At 36.3% G+C, this 22560-nt stretch overlaps 1 protein-coding gene across 19 annotated transcripts in view; it reads left to right on the forward strand.

The window, feature by feature from the left end:
• Nucleotides 1–22560, forward strand: part of DENND1A (DENN domain containing 1A) — a 545711-nt gene that overhangs the window by 124970 nt on the left and 398181 nt on the right. For 16 of the 19 annotated variants that reach the window (XM_045372599.2, XM_045372603.2, XM_045372601.2 and 13 more), the window contains exon 3: nt 10550–10593. The exons of the other annotated variants lie outside the window; for them this stretch is intronic. In XM_045372599.2, the coding sequence (XP_045228534.2) occupies nt 10550–10593 (44 nt within the window). The remainder of the gene's footprint in view (nt 1–10549; nt 10594–22560) is intronic. 19 annotated transcript variants of the gene reach the window in all.

Consider the following 22560-nt stretch of genomic DNA (forward strand, 5'->3'; position numbering starts at 1 on the left):
TTGAGAATGTGTTTAAAGGAACAGTTATAACAATAGAATTTAAGCTATGTAAGGAGAATGGTGTAGACCTGAGGTAGATAAAAGGCAGTGAAAAGGGCTGAGCACGGTGGCTCATGCCTGTAATCCCAGCACTTTGGGAGGCTGAGGTGGGCGGATCACCTGAGGTTGGGAGTTAGAAACCAGCCTGTCCAACATAGAGAGACCCCGACTCTACTAAAAATACAAAATTAGCCGGGCGTGGTGGCACATGATTGTAATCCCAGCTACTCGGGCGACTGAGGCAGGAGAATCGCTTGAACCCGGGAGGCAGAGGTTGCGGTGAGCCTAGATTGTGCCATTGAACTCCAGCCTGGGCAAGAAGCGTGAAACTCTGTTTCCAAAAAAAAAAAAAAAAAAAGGGCAATGAAAACATGGATACAGTATATGCTCCTGTGGGATAGAAGAAGGAAGAGTGCTACAGGGGATGAATGGAAACAGAGGAAGTGGATCATGGTTGGAGACTGAGATGCTTGCAACTTGCGATTGCTACAGGGGTTTCAATTATTGGTAGTGGTAGAGTTTAGGGTGTGACCGTAGGAGTAGAGGGTGAGATTGTTGGGGGGAGTGGCCTAGGAATCAAGAGTTCTGGGATTTGGAAGGATCATCTGTGTGACTAGTAACATCGGGAAGACTGTGGTGGGAGTGGTGGTAGAGTCAGTGGCAATGCAGTATGACCCACAAGATTCAAGGATGAGGAATAACCCTGGAATTAGTAGGCGACAACAAAGCAGAGTGGTGATGGTGGCGGTGTTGGTGGTGGTAGGGAGGAGGGCATGGTCTGGTGACCAGAAGTAAAAATCTAGGGTTTTGGAGAGTGAGGAAGGTGAATGGCCTGTAAGTGACTCTAATGAACAGAGGCTGTCTATCCCACCTCCAGGCCAGTGGGAGGAGAGGTAGGGAAGAAACATCCAACTCTTCAAAGGACCCCAGAGGAAGCGAGCATTCAGTTGCAGTAAGAAGATAAAGATGTAAAGGGAGCTTAGAAGAGGTTGCACGTTTTGCTTTTGGCTGACCAGGAGTGCCCAAAGCAAGTTAGTTTCGTGAGTTGGAGAGCCATGGACATGAGTGTGCCAGTTTTGCTGATCCTGTGGCAACCTCATTAAAAATTCAGTGCACTTTTGATGGAGGACATAGTTCTTTGTCTTTTGAATTTTTAAAAAGTGTTGGTATGATTGACTGTTAATTCATATAAGAATATACAATTTGCCACATTTATGAGTGATGCCCAAGTGCATCTTTTGAAAGATTTGGATAGTGGGAAGATGAGAAAGGTGAACAGAGCATGTCAAGTTTTACGGGAAAGTTAAATGACTAAGCTGGCCAGGTCTAGAGATTTATATTTCAGACACAGAGATGAAATGGGCTGGGTTGGTCTTAATGTCTGCACTAAGGATTGTAGGCTGTTATGATAGCTTTCCTACCTAAAGGTCTTAAAACATTAAAAATGGTAAAGGTCCCCAAAAATTTAATGTAGAATTATTATATGATACAGTAATTTGACTTGTGGATATATACGCAAAAGAAGTGAAAGCAGGACTTGAATAGACATTTGTACACACATGTTCATAGCAGCATTATTCACAATAGCCAGAAGGTGGAAATAACCCATATGTCCATTGACGGAATGATAAACAATGTGATATCTACATACAACGGAATGTTACTCATTTGTAAAAAGGAAGGAAATTCTGACACATGTGACATCATGAATGAACCCTGAAGATATTATGCTAAGTGATTTCACTTATATCAGGTAACTAGAGTAGTCAAATTCATAGAGACAGAAAGTAGATTGGTGGTTGCCAGGGGCTGGGAGAAGGGGATAATGAAGAGTTGGTGTTTAATGGGTTCCAGGTTTCTGTTGGGGAATTTGAGAAATTTCTGGAAATGGATAGTGGTGATTGTGGCACAACAATGTGAATGTACTTAATGTCACAACATGGTACTTAAAGATGGTCAAAATAGTAAATTGTGTGTATATTTTACAACAACAAAAGTCTCAAAGGACATAGGCACTGCTTCTCTAATGGTACAGATAAGGGCTAGGCAGCAGTGGCTTGTTCCCTGGAAGCAGGGTGGAGTGGGGAAGGCAGGGTTTTGGTATAAGGAAGGCTCTGTTTGATGGGTATGTGCTTCCCCTGCAGAGATGTCCGCGTTGTCTCTCCTGTATGAATGGGAACTCCAGCACTGGGGTTCTCATTGTGGTTTAGAGGTATTCGGGAACATGTTTTCTTAAGTAGGAAGACATTTTCTCTGTGTTCTTATTTACTCTATTTGTTTAGCAAATTTTTTTTCATAGATGAGATAAGGATAACTCTAGCCTTCAAAATCATTCTAAGTTTTTCGTATGAATTCATCTTTTAAATATTGTATTTACTAGTTGAATAGAGTGCTAGTTACTTTGGAGTCATTTTATTTATATCCTTAACTTGGCAAAGGACTATAAATAAAGAAATTGGAAAGCTCTCATTCATAATCTGCTAAGGCCTATTTCATGACAGCATGTTGTAGTTATTTGTCCAGATGTATTCTTATTGTTGAGTCACAGTAATGACTAGAAGACAGATCAACAGGAGGACGTAAATAAATAAAGCCAAAAAGGAAAGCCAGTGTTGGATTCTTTGGAGCCTGATGGATTCAGGCTGAATCCCAGCTCTGTTACTTAACTCTGTGAATTTGTTCATTGTGAGCCTCACTCTTCTTATTTATTAAATAGAGAACTTCTACTTACCTGGAAGAGTCATTATGATTAAATAGGATAATAAATTAAGCCACCTATGGCAATGGTTGGTATACCTAAGCATTCAATAAGAGGTTGCTGGTAGTATTATAATTGTTACTGCAAAAATGTTTAGTGGGACTCTGTTTCTGAAACCCAGTATGCAAACTTAGAAAGCAAAAGAATTAGCAGAACGGTCCTTCAATTTATACAGATTCACCTCAGGGTTTCTGTAAATCTGGGAGAGTCCCTAGTGTATTTGATGTTTACAGATCATTAGCAAAACAGATGCCAGAAGGCAAATAAACTGTAGCTTAAGGATTTTGGAACTACTGACAATGTAGAGAAAATCAGTTTCTGATAAAGTTATAATGTTTCTAAGTAAGCAGTAGAAGGCAATGGGAAATTTTTAATTGGGTTTATAAAAGTTTATTTCAGGAACACATGTATTTCCAATTTGAGGCACACCTATACATCTGTAGTCATCGAATTTATAGTGCTTGCTTATTTCTCCATTGGGGTTAATAATATAACAACAACTAATATTTATTGTGTGCTTACGACATGCCAGTGTGATCTTTAGGAAGTCTGTAGCATTCAAAGGCTTGTTTTCATTTGGATGTTTGGAAATTGGCCTTTTATCCACTTGGAGACACAGGGTGTTTAATGAGTTTTTTTTGTTCTATTAATTCTATTACACTCCAAATATTTGTTCGGTATTTATAACAGTTAAGACATTTTGTAGGAGACAAAGTTAAGTAAGACATGGAACTTGGCCTCACAACAGACCTATTCACTATATTGTATATGCTTCAGAAGTGTGTCATGGGATGAGCCCTGATCTAGTCCTGGACTCTACCCCGGCTCTACTACTTCTTCGTGGAACCTTTTTCTGCTCCCTTAGGACAAGGCCAGATGCCCCTGTGCTAACTAATTCCTAGTATCACACTTACCAAGCCCCGTGGTACCTGCTTGTTTAATTCTCTGTGTTCTCCATTAGGGCTAGACTGTAAACTCCTGGAGGGTGAGGACTGTGTCTTATTGATCAGCACGGTCAGCCACAGCAGAGCATTTGTTCTACAAGTGACTACTAATTTTCTAACTTTGGACAAGTGATAACCTATTGCTTTCTTTAACTATGATAAAATTGATTTAATAGTCTCTATAGCATAGCTTTGTCAGGAAGGTAAAATCAGAAATTTTCTATAAAATGCCTATCACGGTGCCTGGCAAATAGTGGGTGTTCCATCAATAGTTTTTTATATTTGAGTAAATAAGTTATCTCTTTTCACCAAATTTGACAGATACGATATATCTATTTATGAAGACCATATGGAGTGATGTCATATTTGTAATACATAAAGGGCACAGCTGTCGTTTAGGCAAAGTATAAAGTAATTATTCATACTGGCATAAAAATGTGACACTTCAGGTTACTCATTCAAAAAAGTGGGATAAAATGAATCCTAACTCATAGAGAAATTACATGGAAGCCTGAGATTATAATCATAAAAAACCTCATCTATAATTATCTATCAACTTGATAGATTTTAGGAATTGTTTCCAATAATTTTGAAGTAATTTTTAAGAATTCCAAATATTTAAATTTAAGTAATAATGAAAGTTGAAAACTAAGATATTCAGTAGAGAAAAAGGTAAATGTAAGTGAACATATTCTTTTTATTTTTTATTTTTATTTTTATTTTTGCCTCCAGCATACCCTACCCTTCCTTTTGCATTTTAAAGCTCCCTTTAGAATTTCACTTATGTTTGAGTTTTGGATTCACGTAGCATAAATTTGGTTAAAGATCAGACTTATATTCCTTTTGTAGATGAAGTTATGAAAAATATTTCAAACTATCAGTAAGTAGTGGCTTTTGCTAGTTAAAATCCTTCCATATTCTTCGGAAAGAAAGATGAAACTCCTAGATTTTACTGTATAATGTCAATGGACTCATTATTTGTACAACAGCTGATGCATTTAGGACTTGTTGATTCACTTAATTGGTAACTGTACTACATTCATAACTTCAACAACTGAAAACAATAGGTCAGTGTCTGCTGTTTATGCATAAATAGTCACATCGGAGCAGGATATGTCTGAAAGGCAGAATATGTTAGTCTGAGGAGGAATCTGGCATGTGAATGGCTCCATTGCTTGCCATACTGAGGTGGGTTTTTGCTCTCTTTCCTTGAATAATGTTATTTGTGTTTTTATTATGGATATTGATGGTTAACTGTTCCTATGTTACCAGGCTGGCCGCTGTGAAATTGCATTTGATTATATTTTAAATGCCAGTGTTGGGGGAAAATGCTAGACTAGACTCATGGTTAAAAATTGGGATGATTTAAAGTTTTTATGTCTTACAGCCTTCATGTGCTAAAGCAAAAAGTTATACCTAGAATAGATTTTTTTAGAGTAACAAATTTCATTTGTACATGGAATCCAAATAAATGTTCATTTATAGTACTTCAAAATGATTTTTTTCTCTAATTTGTGAATTGCATGTCTTTCAAATTTTAGAGTCAGATCTGCATTTTAGAATCAATATTTTTTGGAAAAGACTGATTTTTAATTAAAAAAATTTAAAAGGAAAAACAGCCTAAACCTTTATGTTTCATTGTCAAAAAAAGGAAAACATGCTGGTGATTTTTAAACTCTATAAAACATTTCAAACATTCTTTTCAAAAATATATTATTTGTAACAGGTAAATTTTAACAATCAAACAATATAATTTACTAGAATAATTATGTTTAGTTATTACAAAATGCTAACCTAATGAGTCAGGTATTTTACAATGTAAAATAAATGAAGCTGAGTTTTTGTAGCTTTAGTAAGTTTACTAGTGTCCTTGAAATGCTATATTTAATGCAGTCCAGTTTGCAGTCATCTTATCAAGAAACTTTAATTTTGTGTAATACAAACAAATTTTCTTTTTGAGGATTAAAAGAAAGCTTATTTCTGAGTGTATTTAGGGGAGAATTTGAGCTTGTTCTCAAACTATACAACTTCTTAGACTATTTTCTGAAAGTCTACATTTTTAGTGTATAAAATTTGGAAATGTCATTAGTGAAAGAGCAATGTAGTGGACTGTTATCCTGTTTGCAGCATATTCCCATCTTCTCATCTGGAAAATTAAATCTGATTACAGCTTGGATTAACATTTATGGTTGTGGGGAGAGGAAGATAGTATCTTAAACTCCATGAAATTGAACAATGAGATTATATGGTTTATAGCTGATGTTAAAGTCCTGCTTCTTTAAAGGGCAGATTTTGTAATTGTAAGCTTTAAATATGTTCAATATTTTGTCTCTTATTGACTGAAATATCCTAGAGATAATGATTGGGTAAATTCAGCGGGCATTAAATGTAATGTTTTCTGCCTTGAAATCCTAACATGTTAAAAGTGAAAGCAGTGTAGATTCCCGTGTTAACTGCTACATTTGCAGCTTCTCTTAAATTTCCTAGAAGAGGTCCTATTATAGGAGATAATGGCTTTTGGTTAGTATGCAGTTGTTATGTGTTTTGTACAAAATGAAGTCGGTGTATTTTTTAATCAGTTTAAAAATATGTCATGACTCTTTAAATGAAGTCATTGGTATGACAAAGGGAAACAGGAAAATAATTTGGTAAGGTGTGTGTGTGTGTACACATACGAGTTACCAATGTACAAATGAGCCCTCATACATAACCACAGCACTTTTATGAATTATTTTGCATTTCTGTTGTAAAAGATCTGTCTACCACGTTTTCTAGGAACTTTAAGCCTAAGGCAGAACTCAGGGTTTTTGGAGCCTGTGTAAAATAATTTATAGCACCTTTCCAGTAAGTCTTGCCCACACTCTTATTCTATTAATTAAACATTCTGTGGCAATCTGGTATATCTTAAAGATTTAAAAGTATGTATAGGAGAAGACTGGAAAACATAGACTGTTGAGGTGGAAGCAGATTAGCCTTTCTTAAAAGAAAAAATGTTAGACATGTTTGTTTAGGAGATCAGTTTTTTCCTGCTGTGAAGACATAGCTTTTTAAGCATGGTCATGTTCTGTGCCTGAGTGAGATTGTGCTTTTGGGAGTCCTATACTGTGAAATGTGTGTGTTTAAATATGGAAATGCTTCAGTGAAAGTGATGCACACGTTTCTGTGGGGACAGCCTCTTTGATGGCCATGGTGCTGTGACATCACAATGACATGATATGAAACCTTGTCTGAGAGCCACCTGCCTCTTTGGTTAAGAGATGCATGGACTTTATTAGAGTGTACGTATTATTAGCAAGATTTTTAAATACAATATTTTTTTCGTGTTGAAAAGTATTTTCCTGGGAGTTGATGACATTGATTTTTTTAAGTTTGTAAGTTATCTATTGCCTAAAGTAGAAGAAAGTTATTGAGAGAAAAGGATAAGGAAAGAAGGGTGCGCTATGTACCACTAGATTCTTAATTTTCTGTCAGCGGGACAATTCTTGGGGAAAAAGCTTGACATACGCTGATTACTCTATTCTTACTGCCAATTGCCTAAGCAAATTATGTTACTTTCTTCTGTGGTAGTACTCTTCCCTGCAGATTTTTGTGTTGAAAGTTAGCTGTTTGGTGACACTACATTTGATGGTGAGCTTATGAATGTGAGAAGGTGTTTTGGAACATAAGCAATTATAGCATTGAATGGTGGATAAAGAAATAGATATATAAATATTAGACCGATGCAGTTTTCCAGTGTATGTTATTTTCCATATAAAGATATAGAACATTTCATAAAATGTTCCCAGACCATTTAAAACTCAAAGAAATGCAGCTGACGCAATGAAATACATAGAGTACTTGTAAAAACATACAGACACGCAAGTGGATTGCTGCCAGACAGAAAATTTAAAGGCGGTTTGCTTAACTGCAGGGTGCTAGGTTTTGTACATGTGCCATGCTGAAACTGTTAGTAGGGCGGGTGTTGTGTTGCTTGAGAAAAGCAGATTGTATTTGGACCTTTTTAACTCAGATGTTTCCAATGTCGATATTTTGGTGACATTATGGCATTGCGATTGACTCAATGTGAAAAAAGATTTCAGCCTCCTGTGTTAAATAGACATTTTAAGAAAATTCAAATAAATTATTTGCAGTTTTTGTGTTAATCTTTCCAAAATGGCTTTCGTAGTTTTATGAACTATCGGACTGAATCTTCTAGCTGATTGAATGGAACTTTATAGGTTGACTTGGTTTTAAAAAGCATTGCTTTTCTTCCTTTCTTTCAAAAAATGTATTATATTGCTTTGGTGAATGTTAAAGACCTATGAAGTTTGTTTTTTTGTAAATGTTAGAGGCCTTAATGAAAAGAAACCAAAAGTTGTATGCTTGAATCATAGTAACTAATAATGCATGTATTATCTTGGAACGTTATTCTGTTAAAACCTGGTAATTTCATTTTAGAGAGTCTTAGGGCAATTGAAGGAATTTAATTGATGGTGTTTATGTTGCTTTCCATTGAGGCAGTATTTGGAATAATACAGTTTGAATGGCCTCCTTTTTGGCATTCCGTGGTCATCTTTATCTTCAATGTGTTAAGATAGGTTGATTTTTTTTTCTTTTCATTGATTTTCCCATGCTTTTTTCAATTCTATGTTGTATATGTTAATAAAAAATATTTTTATATGAATTTTTTTGTTATGATTTCTTATTAATATAGTTGACTGAAAAGATTTAAGAACCATCTGCCACCTGTGAATAAGAATGGTATTTTTAAAAATTGAAGAATATACTACAAATTTTGGTTTCGGACATATAGTCTTTCACAAAAAGGTGATAGAAAAGTAATCTTTGGTTTTGTTTTCATGGGTATTTTGTAGTTCCCAAGAAGCACAAATTACTGCAAGAAAGAGGGCATGATAGTAACGATTGGCATGAGAGTAATTTTTGTATGAAGTTTGGTAGTTAAAGAATAAGTGTTAAACCACATATCAGTTGGAAGAAAAAGAATAAGCCTTAGATGATTTAGTGGCTTTCCCAACCTCTGTTTTATTATGTCCCTCAGTGGCTTAGAGCTGCATTTTTTGGGTCTCTGTACCAAATTTTAAGTTATTTATGTATGTTTTAGAAATTATAGCCACTGCCCTCTTTTTTAGGCCCCTTGTTCCCTTTGTTCACCCCCTTTTCCCCTCACTGCACACTGGTAGAGGATTGTTGGGCAGCAGGCTGCCCCTTTGTCTCCTGCTGGTGAATTCTTCACTGCTGGCCTAGTCCTTTTCCTGCCACACTCTTGGTGCCCGCTGGCCTCCTCTCTCACAAGGGCTGAGTCCTTGAGCAGTTTCAGTCCTTGGGGCCAAAGACGGGTCAAGTGAAGAAGCTGCTGCCTACCAGGGAAGCCCTGAATTGGTACTGCAGGGGCATTACTCCAGAGTTCTCTAGTTGGTCTAGACACATCGATTCCTTCCCAGTAGTTGAAGATGAGGGTGAAGAAAGAAATTGATTCCCAGCTTTTAAGCCAACCAAAAGACACGTAAAGATTTGAAATCACTTGCAGATAGTTTCAACTTTTTGGCACCACTCAACAACAAAAGCAGGAATATTCAAAAGGTTTTGGTGTAACCTTTTGAATATTCCTGCTTTTGTTGTTAGTCTTGGGTTTTAAAAAATAATACACATTGACTGTAATGACTTGAAAACTGGTATTTCTAGGATCCTAGTAGTTTGTGAATAGGCCCTTAGTTTTTTCCCTTCTTGATTATTCACTGCAGAAATGGACTGCAGTGAACTTTTACATGGATTCACTTTCACAGGGATGTAAATTAGTGTTTTAGTGTTGTATTTAAAGGTAGCCATGGGTAGCATATATCGTGATCATTGTTAGACGGGAGACCCTCAAATCTGTGATTTTCCATAAGCCTCTGAATTGATATATGATTTCTCAAATAGATATTATTCTGACCTCTGATCACTTTCCTTAACATGTCTCCAAGGAATCAGATCTTTTCCTTATTAGAAATGATTGAATGTTTTCCTAATCGATAGTAAATGGAATGCTAATAGCTTTTAATTTTTTCACTTCTGTATTGACTTACAGAAGATGGCATTGAATCATCTTGCTTATGATTTAAGAATAAAGTGATCTCTTTAGTAACTCCATTTTAAATAGGTGGTCATAAAAGGTATTTTCCCCTGTGTATTTGTATAGTTTCTGAGCAAGTTTGATTATGTCAGCTGGAACATAATTTTTTCATGATATTTTGTTTATACTGACAAGCCAAAAGCATTGGTTCTCTTCTGAAGAAAACTTCCATCTAGTTTTATCTGCCTTTTCATAAGAGTGTATAAGCATTTTGAGAAGGATAGATTTCATTTATTAAAGCAATGAGTTTTGCATTTATTCCTTGAAAAAATTCTCTCGCTCCCCCTTTCTCCCCAGTCTGAACCAGTGCTTAAGGTGGTTTATCAAGCCCACATCTGTAACTATGCAAAGGAGGCTTCTGATTAGAGAAGAAAAGTCAAGCAGGTTTAAGACTCGTTTTCTCTGGAAAAATATATTGAGGGCAATTTGCAGCTGGCAAGATTTTTGCATTAGGTAATAGTCTAAAGTTAACAGTAGCATCAGGTCTTGAAAATTTTTCTTTTTTATATTTCTGGAGGAGGGTAATGGGAGTGCCTTGCCGAGTCCTTCCTTGTGCTCATCAACATAGCAGCCTCAGCTGCCCCCCTTGGATCCCCTGCCAGGGCTGCTATCATCTTCTGATCAAATATTAATGTGTGATCCTCTGCTTGCTCACTAATCCAAAGCCAATTAATATTATCTGTCAATTATTTACAGATCCTGAGGTGCAGAGGCAATTCCCGGAGGACTACAGTGACCAGGTTCGGAATGCGTAATTAATTTTTTACATGACAAAATTTATTTCAGAGTTGTTCAACATATTATTACTGTTCTTTTTACTGAAAGAGATAAATGAATTTTTAGAAGGGAAGAAAAGCAGTAATTAGGAACCAAAGACAAAAACTAAAATGTATTGAAGTAGGACGGAAAATATTGGTGCTAGATTTGGGGTGTTACCTTTGGGGAGAAAATGAACACAAAATAAGGAAGAAAACCTATCAGAAATTATATTCTTCACTTTGAGGTATGCTACAGTCTGCACTTCATTAGGAAATCCTTTTTGGATTGCCTGTGAACTGTTAAAAAAAATGCTATTTCAGGAGTCAAGAAGCAGTGTAACAAAAAAGAGGGAAGAGGGAAGTTTATAACATTTCCTGGAATTTGAAATAGATGATGAAATTATGTGTTATGGTAGTACCTGAAGGAGAAGATGCACGTGCAGAAATGGACTTAAGGATGAGGGTGGTGCTGATGAAGGTAGTGAGTTAAGGTTGGCCAGTTGGCTCTACCATCTTGAGTTGACAGCATTCTGCAAGCATAGAATGGGGTAGAAGGAACGATTTCACTCACAAGGTAGTGCTGAAGTTCTGATGTTGCTATATTTTTTATAATTAGTTCTAGGTTATACATTCAGGATTCTAGTTTCTATCTTGAGAGATATTGAAGATGTTTTGTAGCTTTTTTGGGGCACCTTATATTTTTAGTTCAAATATGCAGTTTGGTATACTTTTAAAAGCAGCTTTGAAATAAAAGCATTCTTGATTACACCGAATAAGACAACTTTATAAAACCTTTCACATGTGAAATACCATATACAATAAAAGCGTGTTGCTTAAGTACATCTATTTAATTTTTTTATTTAAAGTCTTTGAATGAGGATAAGTACAATAGAATAGAAATACCCAGTGCAGTGATAGTAACACCTTTAAGGTGTATCTTGTTGTGTAGAGAGCAAGGTATCTGATACATCTTTATGAATAAAGGGGACATAATGTGACCAGGAATAGAACTGGATAATCAGTATAATGAGATGCTTTGTAATGAGATCTTATAGTACAAGAACCCAAGAGAACTGGTATGGTTTGCTTTGTGTTTGATCTCAAGACTTTTAAATAAGATTTTAAAAAATATTAAAATCTTCCGACTCTGTCTTTTGCTTCATCTTCTACCAGGAGAGTTAAATTTTTATTTTATCTTAAATTTCTATGAGATTGGGCTCTTTAGATTTAAACTACACAATCCAAGGATGATCATAGGACCTTTTCATTAATGGATTTCCTTTCTTTAAACAATATATAAAGGCTGGAAAATCTTAAAGTATTATTTAGAATACACTTGAGTCCATAGATTTTAATAAAATTATTGTTCTAAAGTCTTGTGTCTAGGTAAATAACCTTTGTAGTCCCATGATCTGAATTACTCAGTGAGAGGGAATTTTATAGGAGAAACTTAAAATAGCATAGTTACCATCTGGGTCTATTCCGTTCAACACAGTTTCTTACTATATCTGAAAGTTTTTGAACAACATGATTTCTTTTTTAGTATAACTTTAAAAAACTACATGGGTAATACGTTCATGACAAATCATGTAGAAACTATAAATAAAGCAAAAATAAATTAAAGAATGAAAAGAAAATACAAATCATCGGTTATTATACTGCACAGAGATAACCACTGTAATAATTCGGTATTTATTTTTCCATGTTTATTTCCCTGAGTACACATGGAAGTTTGTGTTTGAGGAGAGTATATGTGTATATATATGCATACATGTACTATTCATGCATATGTGTGTACTGAGAGAAATATAGGCTATTATCAATTCCATCATTGTATACAGAGCTCAGTTAACTGATTAGATATTATGTTATGAACGTAATTCTCTTTGCTTTCATGGATGGTCTTATAAGTATTTCATATATTGAAGTTGGAATAATTAGAATTATAGTAGGAACCTAAATAATAATGATAGCATTAGTTATTTTAAAGGTGCACATAGTATAGTAGTATTTGTTTTCTTTGTTTAAATCATTGACATCGTTTTGAAATTTGGAGAATGATCCTCATGGACCAGAGGTAGACTTATAAGAGTGCGCACATCTCAGCCTCACTTAGCAGAGATTTATTTATCTCCTCCAACTTGACATATATGATTTCCTTTTTTTTTCTCTTCGCCTCCTATAACCCAAGAAATGATTAATGAAGGATCTACTTTGTTTTGGAGACATTACCTCCAAATTCCCAGAAATATATTTGAGAGTTGTGTCTACTGGGAAAGAAAGAAAGAACTGTGTGTTTTTTAATTTATCTTTTTATCATTTAGGTTCTAATCTTAGTTTTTTCTTCTTCACATTTGTTAAATTATCTTTTCCCATAGTAAAACTATTATAAAGGAATTCTTAGAAATATTTCTATTACATACAAACCTTAAATGCTGAATATGCACTTAATCTTGACAACATTTCTAGTATTAAAACATTTATGATGTAATCCTTAAGGAATATTTGAGATAATTCACCACAAAGTATAGCACTTATTACCACACAGACACACACACACACACAGACACACACACACGCGCACACACACACAATTCCCCCTCCCCCAGTTTTTCTCCTTATTCGCCTAAACTACCAGTGCTTGTTTTTACATATAGTGTATTTCCCATGTACCAGCACATTGATCAGAGACGCTTGCTGCTGCTAGATGTTTTATTCTGTGTGTTCTTTGTACCTTACAGTAAAAGAATCTGTCACAAATTATTGTGGCTCACTGCTTTAGAAACTGAGAAAAAAGGGAGGTTAGATTGACATCTGTGACTGAATAATGATGACCAGCCTTTTGGCTCTCCTTGAGCCACAAAGCTAGCACTGCCTTTAGAGTGGAAAAAGAAGTAAGAAGAAAGGGGAGGGATAAAAGAGAGTTACAAATCTGTGGTCCCGGAGATGTATTACTGTTGGGCCAGTTGTCTGCGTGGTATGATAATCCATTTTGATCTTCTCTGTCTTAATTGTCTGCTAAAGACAAATGGGCAGTAAAAGTTCATCAGTTTCATCTTTTTGCTTCTCGTTTAGAAGCAGAATAAATGATCCATCACTATAGAAGAAGCCTTTCTTTCTGTCACGGAAGTAATGCAGACCCAACACGTTTTATTAAAATGTTTTCCCCTCATTATTTCAGTCCTCTCAGCTCTGATAGATCTTACCGTTTCATAAAAAATGTAATCTGAAATGTAAATAAGGGTCTTGATACAGAAGGAAGAAGTAATGAGCAGTCTGATTGTAATTACTGACAAAGTGATTTCTCTGTGTCCCATTTTTTTTCCTCCTTAAGTTGTCTGTGACACCCTCAGACCACAATGACATCTATGGTTTAAAACCATTAAATCACTGTAGCACTCAATATTTCATTTAAAATCTGGTAAGTCTGCTATCTTTAAACCTGGAAATACAGGCTTTGTTAATTCCTGAAAGACATGCATTGCCTATATTTTTTTAAAAAGAAAAAAAAAAAAGGCAAAAGCAGGGGTTTTTCAGAGTTCATATTATTTATTCATCTGCTTTTGTTTAATGTTTAGCTAGTTTAAATACTAAAACATCAACATTGGTAGGATCCTGACTTGAAAAGAATCCTGTATTTTTGAAAAATTTTAATAACGGCTTACTTAAGAAATTTTCTTAAATTCGATCTCCCTTAACTATAATACGAAGTAGTGTAAAATTTCTTTTTAGGGTTAAGATTATTAAATTACAGATGTAAGTTTTGAGTTACTTTGGATTTGTGTAGCTTAGACTGGATTCTTTTCAGTCTCTTATGCTATAACTTTAGGTAATGTGGCTCTTAATAAAAGCCAATTGGAAAATTTTGTTAAAGGACTGAAGCACAATAATAATGTATTTCTTTCATTTCTAGAAATTGGTTTCTCAAATATATCAACATGTCAATCAGACATTAAAAGTAAGAAAAAAATGAATAGCTTTCCCTGCTGAAAATAGTCTTGTAGTTAATTAAGTGGGTTTATAATTATTCTATTATGTTTACTGTGTTCATTCATAGTTATGGAAATAATTGGTAAAACTTTACTTATTGTGATTTGTTTAGTTTTAATGAATACTAATTGAATTAAGGGAGAAAAGAATAGTTAAATTAACATGTTAGCAAATTATAGTCACCACTCTCATCAAAATCCCATCTTTGGTCTCAAAACATTATATGATTTTTTTCAGATGAAAAAACATGAGCCTTTAGTAATTGTAATATTTAGTATGAAGTGGTTTGAAATTAAGAGATAATAACCTATCAGAGAGATTTCCTTAAATAGTCTTGTAATGTGTCAAGTATGATAGGTATTACCCATACCGTTTTAAAATGTATTAGTTATAATATGATTACTCTTTATACTAAAACATGTAGAATTAATAATTTGTCCTCACAATTGTACTTTCATAGCCTGTTTTTTCTAAGAGTGGCAATTAGAGTTGAAGGTGCTAAAAGTTGCTTCTCCAGGGTGCTCATCCACACTTTGATGGAATACAGTGAGCCTCTTAGAGCTCTTTAAAGAGTGGTCCAGGCACAGTTATCCATCCCTGTATATGTAGATTGCTGTTTAGAGTTGCAGGTAATTTTTCTTTCCACTGGCACTGAAACAGAGTGTTATAATGAAACCAACAATCTTTATGCATTTATAGAAACTATAACAATTTTATGGAAATCTTTATATAGAAACTAACAGTGTTTCTTGTACAAGCTCTATAAGCAATGCAGAAACATGGCACATTGGGAAAAATTAAAAGGTGCCCTTTCTCTTAAGGTTTTATATTGCCTATGTGATTTCAAAATTTCACTATAGGCAGTTAAACAAATTATAAAAACATATACCAACTATATACTAAAAAGGAACAAAAATATGTTGCATAACTCAGGCTAATTGTGATGGAAATTGGCATTTCTGAGTTGCATGTAATTGCTTAAATATGGAGTTTTCATCTGTTCATGCTTGAGGTATGCTCCCTGCAAAATATTTCTTAAGCTTACAGTTATTCACAGTATAACCAATGTAAATCAATTGGAAGATTCTGATTAGAGAGACAGTAGAGATAATATTTAAAGAAGACTTGCAACTTATGTGTTGAAAATTGCCTTATTCTTTTCGTGAGAGCTCCTGGATATGAAAACTTTCGTTTACTTTCTTCAAAATTTTGATACGCCAGAGACAAAACATTTTCATTGTAAAACGTATTCATGCCCTAATTCATTGAAAGGATACAATTTCATAAGAAAATTATAGATATAATCTAGTTCCTAAATTTTTTGTTACTATGAAAAGAAGCTACATTATACCAACATTGTATAATATGACACACATGTATAATATTTACAGGAAGTATAAAACAAATTATAAATTTTGATTTTTTTTGCATCATCATTAGGCAGAGAAACATAAGCAGCAGTGTGGTGTATAAAATGTGACGTTGATTCCACAAAGGTTCTGCCAGTCTTTCGACAGTGACTCGTTTAAACCATAGGTCTTCACATTGGAATTAAGATTTTGGGTTTGTGGTCCTTGGGGCCCTGTATTCACCAAGCTCACAAAGAATGGAATTGAACTTGGATGTATCCCATTTCTCTTGGAAACTTTGGAGCTTTCTTGTTTATTTTTTTATTCTTTTCCAAAGTGGGTGTTGTCATGCTTCCAGCTTGCTTGCAGGTTCTCTTCAAACTAGATCCAGTTTAACCACTTTAAATGGTGAGGTCACCTTTGATCTTGGAAACTTTTTATGACACTATATACCATGGAACAGAATTTGTAAATTCATTTAACTCTCATCCAAAGGACTTATATAAGGGTCAAATGGATCACATTTTAAAATGGTTCTACAATCTGGTCTTAAAAAGAGCAACTTATGGTTACAAGGGACTATATTTTCTGATTCTTTCCCCATCATATCTGTTTTTGGCAGCAGAAACAGTCTAGGAGACTAGGTCTGATTTTGTATATTAATTGAGAGATTGATGAGTGTACTATCTGCAGACTTTGAGCCAGACAACGTAGCAGGTAAAGAGGAGGAGAGAAGTAGATTCCATCTCTCCCTTGAAGGAGCTCACTGCCTAATAGGCTATGGAGTAATGCGTGTCTTGGATGTTCTGTGGAATAACGGCATGGCCACAACGCTTGAAAGTGGGAATGTCTCTGAAAACTAGAACCACTGGGTGGTGGTGCTGCCATGATCACATTCCTGCAGTTTCTTGTTCTCTGTCACATGAAGCCATAGAAGTTAGTAGACTTAAATGGTATAGAGAAGCAAGTGGAAAGTCTTGGAGCTGCCCTTAAAGGTTATCTTTTAGGCTTGTTTTAGATGTGCACATTTCTTTTTTCTTTCTTTTTCTTTTTTGTTTTTTCAAGACAGTCTTGCTCTGTTGCCTAGGCTGGAGTGCAATGGCACAATCTTGGCTCACTGCAACCTCCACCTTCTAGGTTCAAGCAATTCTTATGTCTCAGCCTCCTAAGTAGCTGGAATTACAAGTGTGTGCCAACACACCTGGCTAATTTTTATATTTTTAGTAGAGATGGGGTTTCATCATGTTGGCCAGGCTGGTCTCCATCTCCTGACCTCAGATGATCCTCACACCTTGGCCTCCTGAAGTGCTAAGATTTCAGGTGTAAGCCACAATGCCTGGCCAGATGTGTGCTTTTCTAAAAGTCACTGTTGATTCATGGGTTTTTCAACCTCTTGCCCAAAAAGCTCACTTTCCATATTTCTTAGTAACTTGGCAGTCTGGAAATGTAGGTGGAAATGTAATTTTCCCATCCACAGTTATAAACTCTCAATCCCTTTAGACCCTTCAGCCTAAGAGCTGATTGTTAGCATGATAGCCACAGTGTGCTCTGCTGAAGCAGGTTTCTTGAAGTGGATATCAGTATTCATGAATGCCACCAAATGTAGCTATTCTGAAGGACTGCATTACAGATTTCTAAGGTTCATTGATAGATTGCAGATGTAGAAATACATCCCAGCTTAAATATCTGCTTCTTTGTATGTGTTTAAAAGTGTCCCATTGTTGACAATTGGCTAGTTTAAATGTTTTCTAAGTATAGGTTCATAGATGGGTAAAAAAAAATAGTCTATCACAGGTTGCCTCTTATTTTTCCCCATGTTGTTACTAGTAAAATATATCACCTTGGACAAATGTCAAGGTGCTTTTGTAAAGTGTTTGCTGAAGAAAAAACACTTTTTGTTTAGTTTTGTGTTTTAGAGCTGGGGTCTCGTCTCAGTCTGTTGCCCAGGCTGGAGTGCAGTGGTGTGATCATAGCTCACTGTATCCTCAAACATCTGGACTGGTCTCAGGCAATTCTCCTGCCTCAGCCTCCCGAGTAACTGGGACTTCAGGGTGTGTACCACCATGCTGCCTAATTAAAATTTTTTTTTTTTTTTTTTTTTTTTTTTAAGAGACAGGAGTCTTAACTATGTTGCCCAGGCTGATCTTGAACTCCTGGCCTTAAGCAATCCTCTTCCCTCTGCCTTCCAAAGTGCTGGGATTATGGGTGTGAACTACCATGCTCAGCCTCAGAAAAACTACTTTGTATTTAAGAGATACTATTCTGTAATATCCATATGCTGAGTTTTTCTCCATTTCCAGAGAAGGGTGAATTTAAGAATGGGATGGGGTTGAACTGACATCTTAATGAAAATATATTTCAACCTTAAACATTTAGCCAAACTCAATTGAAAAATTGAGACATTTTCTGACTTCAGGCTCTTCTTTTAAGTTGAAGATTTCTTCCCAATTTGGTCACTCCCCAGCTGTTACAGTTATGTAGAAGGAACTCATTAAAAAGACAAATTCTTTTTGAGCCATTCTTTCTGAAAGCACGCCAAGCTATACAGCTATGTTGTACTACTACTTATTTGAATCTGACTCCAGGAAATGGTAATTATGCAATCCTTACTTACACATTCTTACGAGAATGTTCTCTTGGGTTTATTCTGGATCCCAAAAAGCCCCACTAAATTTTGTCTGTGAGTACTATTGGATGGTCTTGTTTCTAGTAAGTTATGCTATGATTATAACTAAATGGACCATGTCTGCTTTTGAGAGCTACAGTCTCTGTTTTCTCTTAGCCTCATAGAATCAGTCCTGGTTGCTCCTTGGATGCACCTACAAGTCCTGTTCATTATTCTTCCTAAACTGCCCTCTAGTCTGTCCTATTCATCTGTTTCCCTCTGCATTCACACTCAAAGCTTCTCTCACATGGACTCTTCCTAATGGTCTACAACCCAGTGACCCTACAATCACTACCCTCTCTAACATGGCTGGAGATGACTTTCTAAAACCTAAATCAAATCACATAATTTCTCTTTAGTCAAAACTGTTGATGGTTCCCTGGTGCCTTAAAGATCAACTCCAAATCTCTTAACTTGGATTTAAGGCTGGTCACAGTCTGACTTTGACCCAGCCTCTAGTCTTACTTCCTAACTCCTCCCCTTACAGCCCAGATATAGGATACCTCCTCATTTCCCAGCTTGCTTGGCTTTTCCTGTCCTGTATATGTTTTGTCCAAACTGGCTTTTGGTTGGAATATTTTTATCCTTGTTGTCCTGCAACTCCTACCGCAGTATACTTCTGTTTATACACCTTGTATCACCTTCTCTGTGAAACTTGCCCTGATGGAATTAGTCACTTCAGCCTCAGCTCTTAGGCAGCAATTGGAGCAGCCACTCCTACATTGTCTTGCTTGTATGTCTGTGTCTTTGCGAATCTGTGAACACTTCAAATGTAGAAATGGCTATGGCCAATGTTAGGGACCCTTTGAGCAGCTAGGACAGATTGGAGACTCAGTGAACAACATGAGGTATGTGATACACAGATGTAATTGCTAAAGAGTTAAGATTCCAGAAAGGAGAGTGCAGAGGAATGATTGTGGTGATTAAGAGCTTGGACTTAGGAGCAAGACTGCTAGGGTCTGAATGCTGGCTCTGCCATTTACACTTGGGGACTTGATTTCCTCATCTAGAAAGTAGAGATAGTCATAGTAACTACTTTGTAGGATAGCTGGGAGGGTGTCATGATTTAAAATGTGTGAAGTGCTTAGAATAACACCTGACACCAAATCATAACCAATAATTATGTCGTCTCTCCTATTACTGGGCATAGATTTAAGTAAGGCAGCAAAGTAACGCGGTTTTGGTGCTTTTGTCAGGTGTTAGGGTTGTGTATGGTAACCGTTGCCTCTAGAATTTCAGACTGATGATCCCAGGAGGGATTCTGGAAATACCTCCCTTTCTAAACCCACTGTTTCAGAACAAAATTTAGAGAAGTCACAAAGGTAAAAGCAAGTATTTTGTCAAGTAAGGAAGAAGAGATTTAATCAGAAACAATTCCTGAATATTTATGTTCTAAAATGTACTGAAAATATAAAAACTCTTTAAATGGTGATGAAGGGGTTTCAGATAATTACTTTTTATGTATTTTATTCCAGTTGTGAAATCTGTATGTTGAGATTCCCATGTTCAAAACTTCAGAAATTTAGTAATGGGACCACTGTCCTTGTAAATGAGCCCTTTTGATTGTATGTAGTATTTTGTATTACTGCGGTAGCTTTCATTTTTTAAATACTCATATACAGTACAGTAAAGATTCCTCTGATTATTATAATTTTCAACTGTATAACTTCGGTAAGTTTCAGATTTCAAATGTGGTAGAACATGAAGCCCAGACCGTGGGTCTGCATGTGTGTGTGTGTGTGTGTGTGTGTGTGTGTGTGTAGCAGATGGGGGTTGGTAGGTAGAAATGAAAAGGTGTTTGTAAAATGAGAATCTCTTAAAAATTGAACTTATCAAAGATTATTTACATAAATTGTGTGATATAATGTTGTTTCACAGTGCTTTTATCCCTGGCATATTCTTGTCTAGGTTGTCTAGAAGATACTAATTCATTTTTCAAAAGTCAGTTCAAATGCCACCTCTTTGAGGAATCTTTTACACCCCCCAGGTAGGTTCCTATCAGAAAACCTAAAACACTTTATACTTGTTTACCTGTCCTCTCTCCCTTTCCAGGCAGTAAGTCAGAGATTCTTGCCGGCTTCGTGTCCAGATCTCTAGGACCTGGTACTGTGCATGGCTGTTAGGAGGCCAAGTATTTAATGTATGATAAGTGACTGAATAGTCCTCACACTGTAATCTTTGGGCTCAGAATGTAAGCTAGGTAGGACAAACCAAGACATACCTTTATTAAATCTCATCTTACCTAGAGAGGCTTAACCAGATGTATTTATGATTCTCATATTTGAGTGTATATCGGACATGGTGCCTCTTTGTGTAGTATCTAGTTTTAGAGGTATAACTTGTAAAGTCTTGAGAACATTTTTTATCAGAGCACTTTTCGAACCTGCCAGATACTTACCATTTCTGGTGATCTAAACCTCTGGCAAATTGAGAAATAGTTTTGCATTTTTAGAATGTATCTGTTTACAATAAACAGATTTAATGGCAGCTAGAAATACTTTTTATTATTCGTGTATTACTTATGTCTTAAGAAATATCCCCTATCCCTTAAAATATTAAATTTTTATTTTTGTTATTATTATTATTTTTAGACAGAGTCTTACTCGGTCCCCCAGGCTAATGTATAGTGGTACGATCTTGGCTAACTGCAACCTCTGTCTCCCAGGTTCAAGCGATTCTTCTGCCTCATCCTCCTGAGTAGCTGGGACTACAGGCATGTGTCACCACGCCTGGCTAATTTTTGTATTTTTAGTAGAGAGAGGGTTTTGCCATGTTGCCCAGACGGTGTGGAACTCCTGACCTCAGGTGATCCACCCACCTTGGACTCCTGGAGTGCTGAGATTATAGGCATGAGCCACCGTGCCCGGCTTTTTTTTTTTTTTTAATGTTTAACTCAAAGAAAAGTTAAGAGGCAAATATCCCCATGTTATATGAGATACGACTTTAGATAAGACACTTCGGGCAAAGACTACATTTTTTGGCTTCATCTTTTTCATCCGTAAAATGAAAAAGTATTGGCCGGGCGCGGTGGCTCAAGCCTGTAATCCCAGCACTTTGGGAGGCCGAGACGGGCGGATCACGAGGTCAGGAGATCGAGACCATCCTGGCTAACACGGTGAAACCCCGTCTCTACTAAAAAATACAAAAAACTAGCCGGGCGAGGTGGCGGCGCCTATAGTCCCAGCTACTTGGGAGGCTGAGGCAGGAGAATGGCGGGAACCCGGAAGGCGGAGCTTGCAGTGAGCCGAGATCCGGCCACTGCACTCCAGCCTGGGCGACAAAGTGAGACTCCTTCTCAAAAAAAAAAAAAGAAAAAAAAGAAAAAGTATTAATAATACTAACTTTGTAGAATTGGCAGCAAAAGTAGCCATAATGTATACACAATACCTGAATTCATCTAGTTTAATAAATGTTTTCTGATGTAGTATGAGGAAAAAGAAGTTTGATGCTTCTGTGTGATTGATGATGTCTGATATTGTATCTACGTCCCAGAATGTAGGTAAGTCCTTCCTGTATATAAAGAGCCTGAAATCGAGTGATAAAACCTCACTATTCTAGCACCACTCCCCAATTTCTCATCACAAGGCAGATGAAGCAACTGTTTATTGTTTTGTTGCCCTCCAGACAAGCCATGGTTTTCCCTCTAAGATTCTGGTGACCATAGTATCCAATCCAGGATACTTTTGAGACTGAAAGGGAGCACAGTGACTACACAGAAATCATGGGCATAACTGGGATGTCCTGGGCAAACTGGTAGGTGAGGTTACCCTACCCTAAGGCCGTTCAACAGAACAGCACAAGCATTTCACTCTACTCCTGCAGTTGGAAGTGAGGTTGGAGAAAGGCTTTATCTGCATTCAACATAGAGGGCTAGTACTGCACAAAATCTTAGCTGTGTGAATGCTTGTGACCCTGGAGACGGAATGCTAATCAAGATTCTCAATC

This window comes from Macaca fascicularis, chromosome 15 (assembly GCF_037993035.2).
Source record: "Macaca fascicularis isolate 582-1 chromosome 15, T2T-MFA8v1.1".
Classification (NCBI taxonomy): domain Eukaryota; kingdom Metazoa; phylum Chordata; class Mammalia; order Primates; family Cercopithecidae; genus Macaca; species Macaca fascicularis.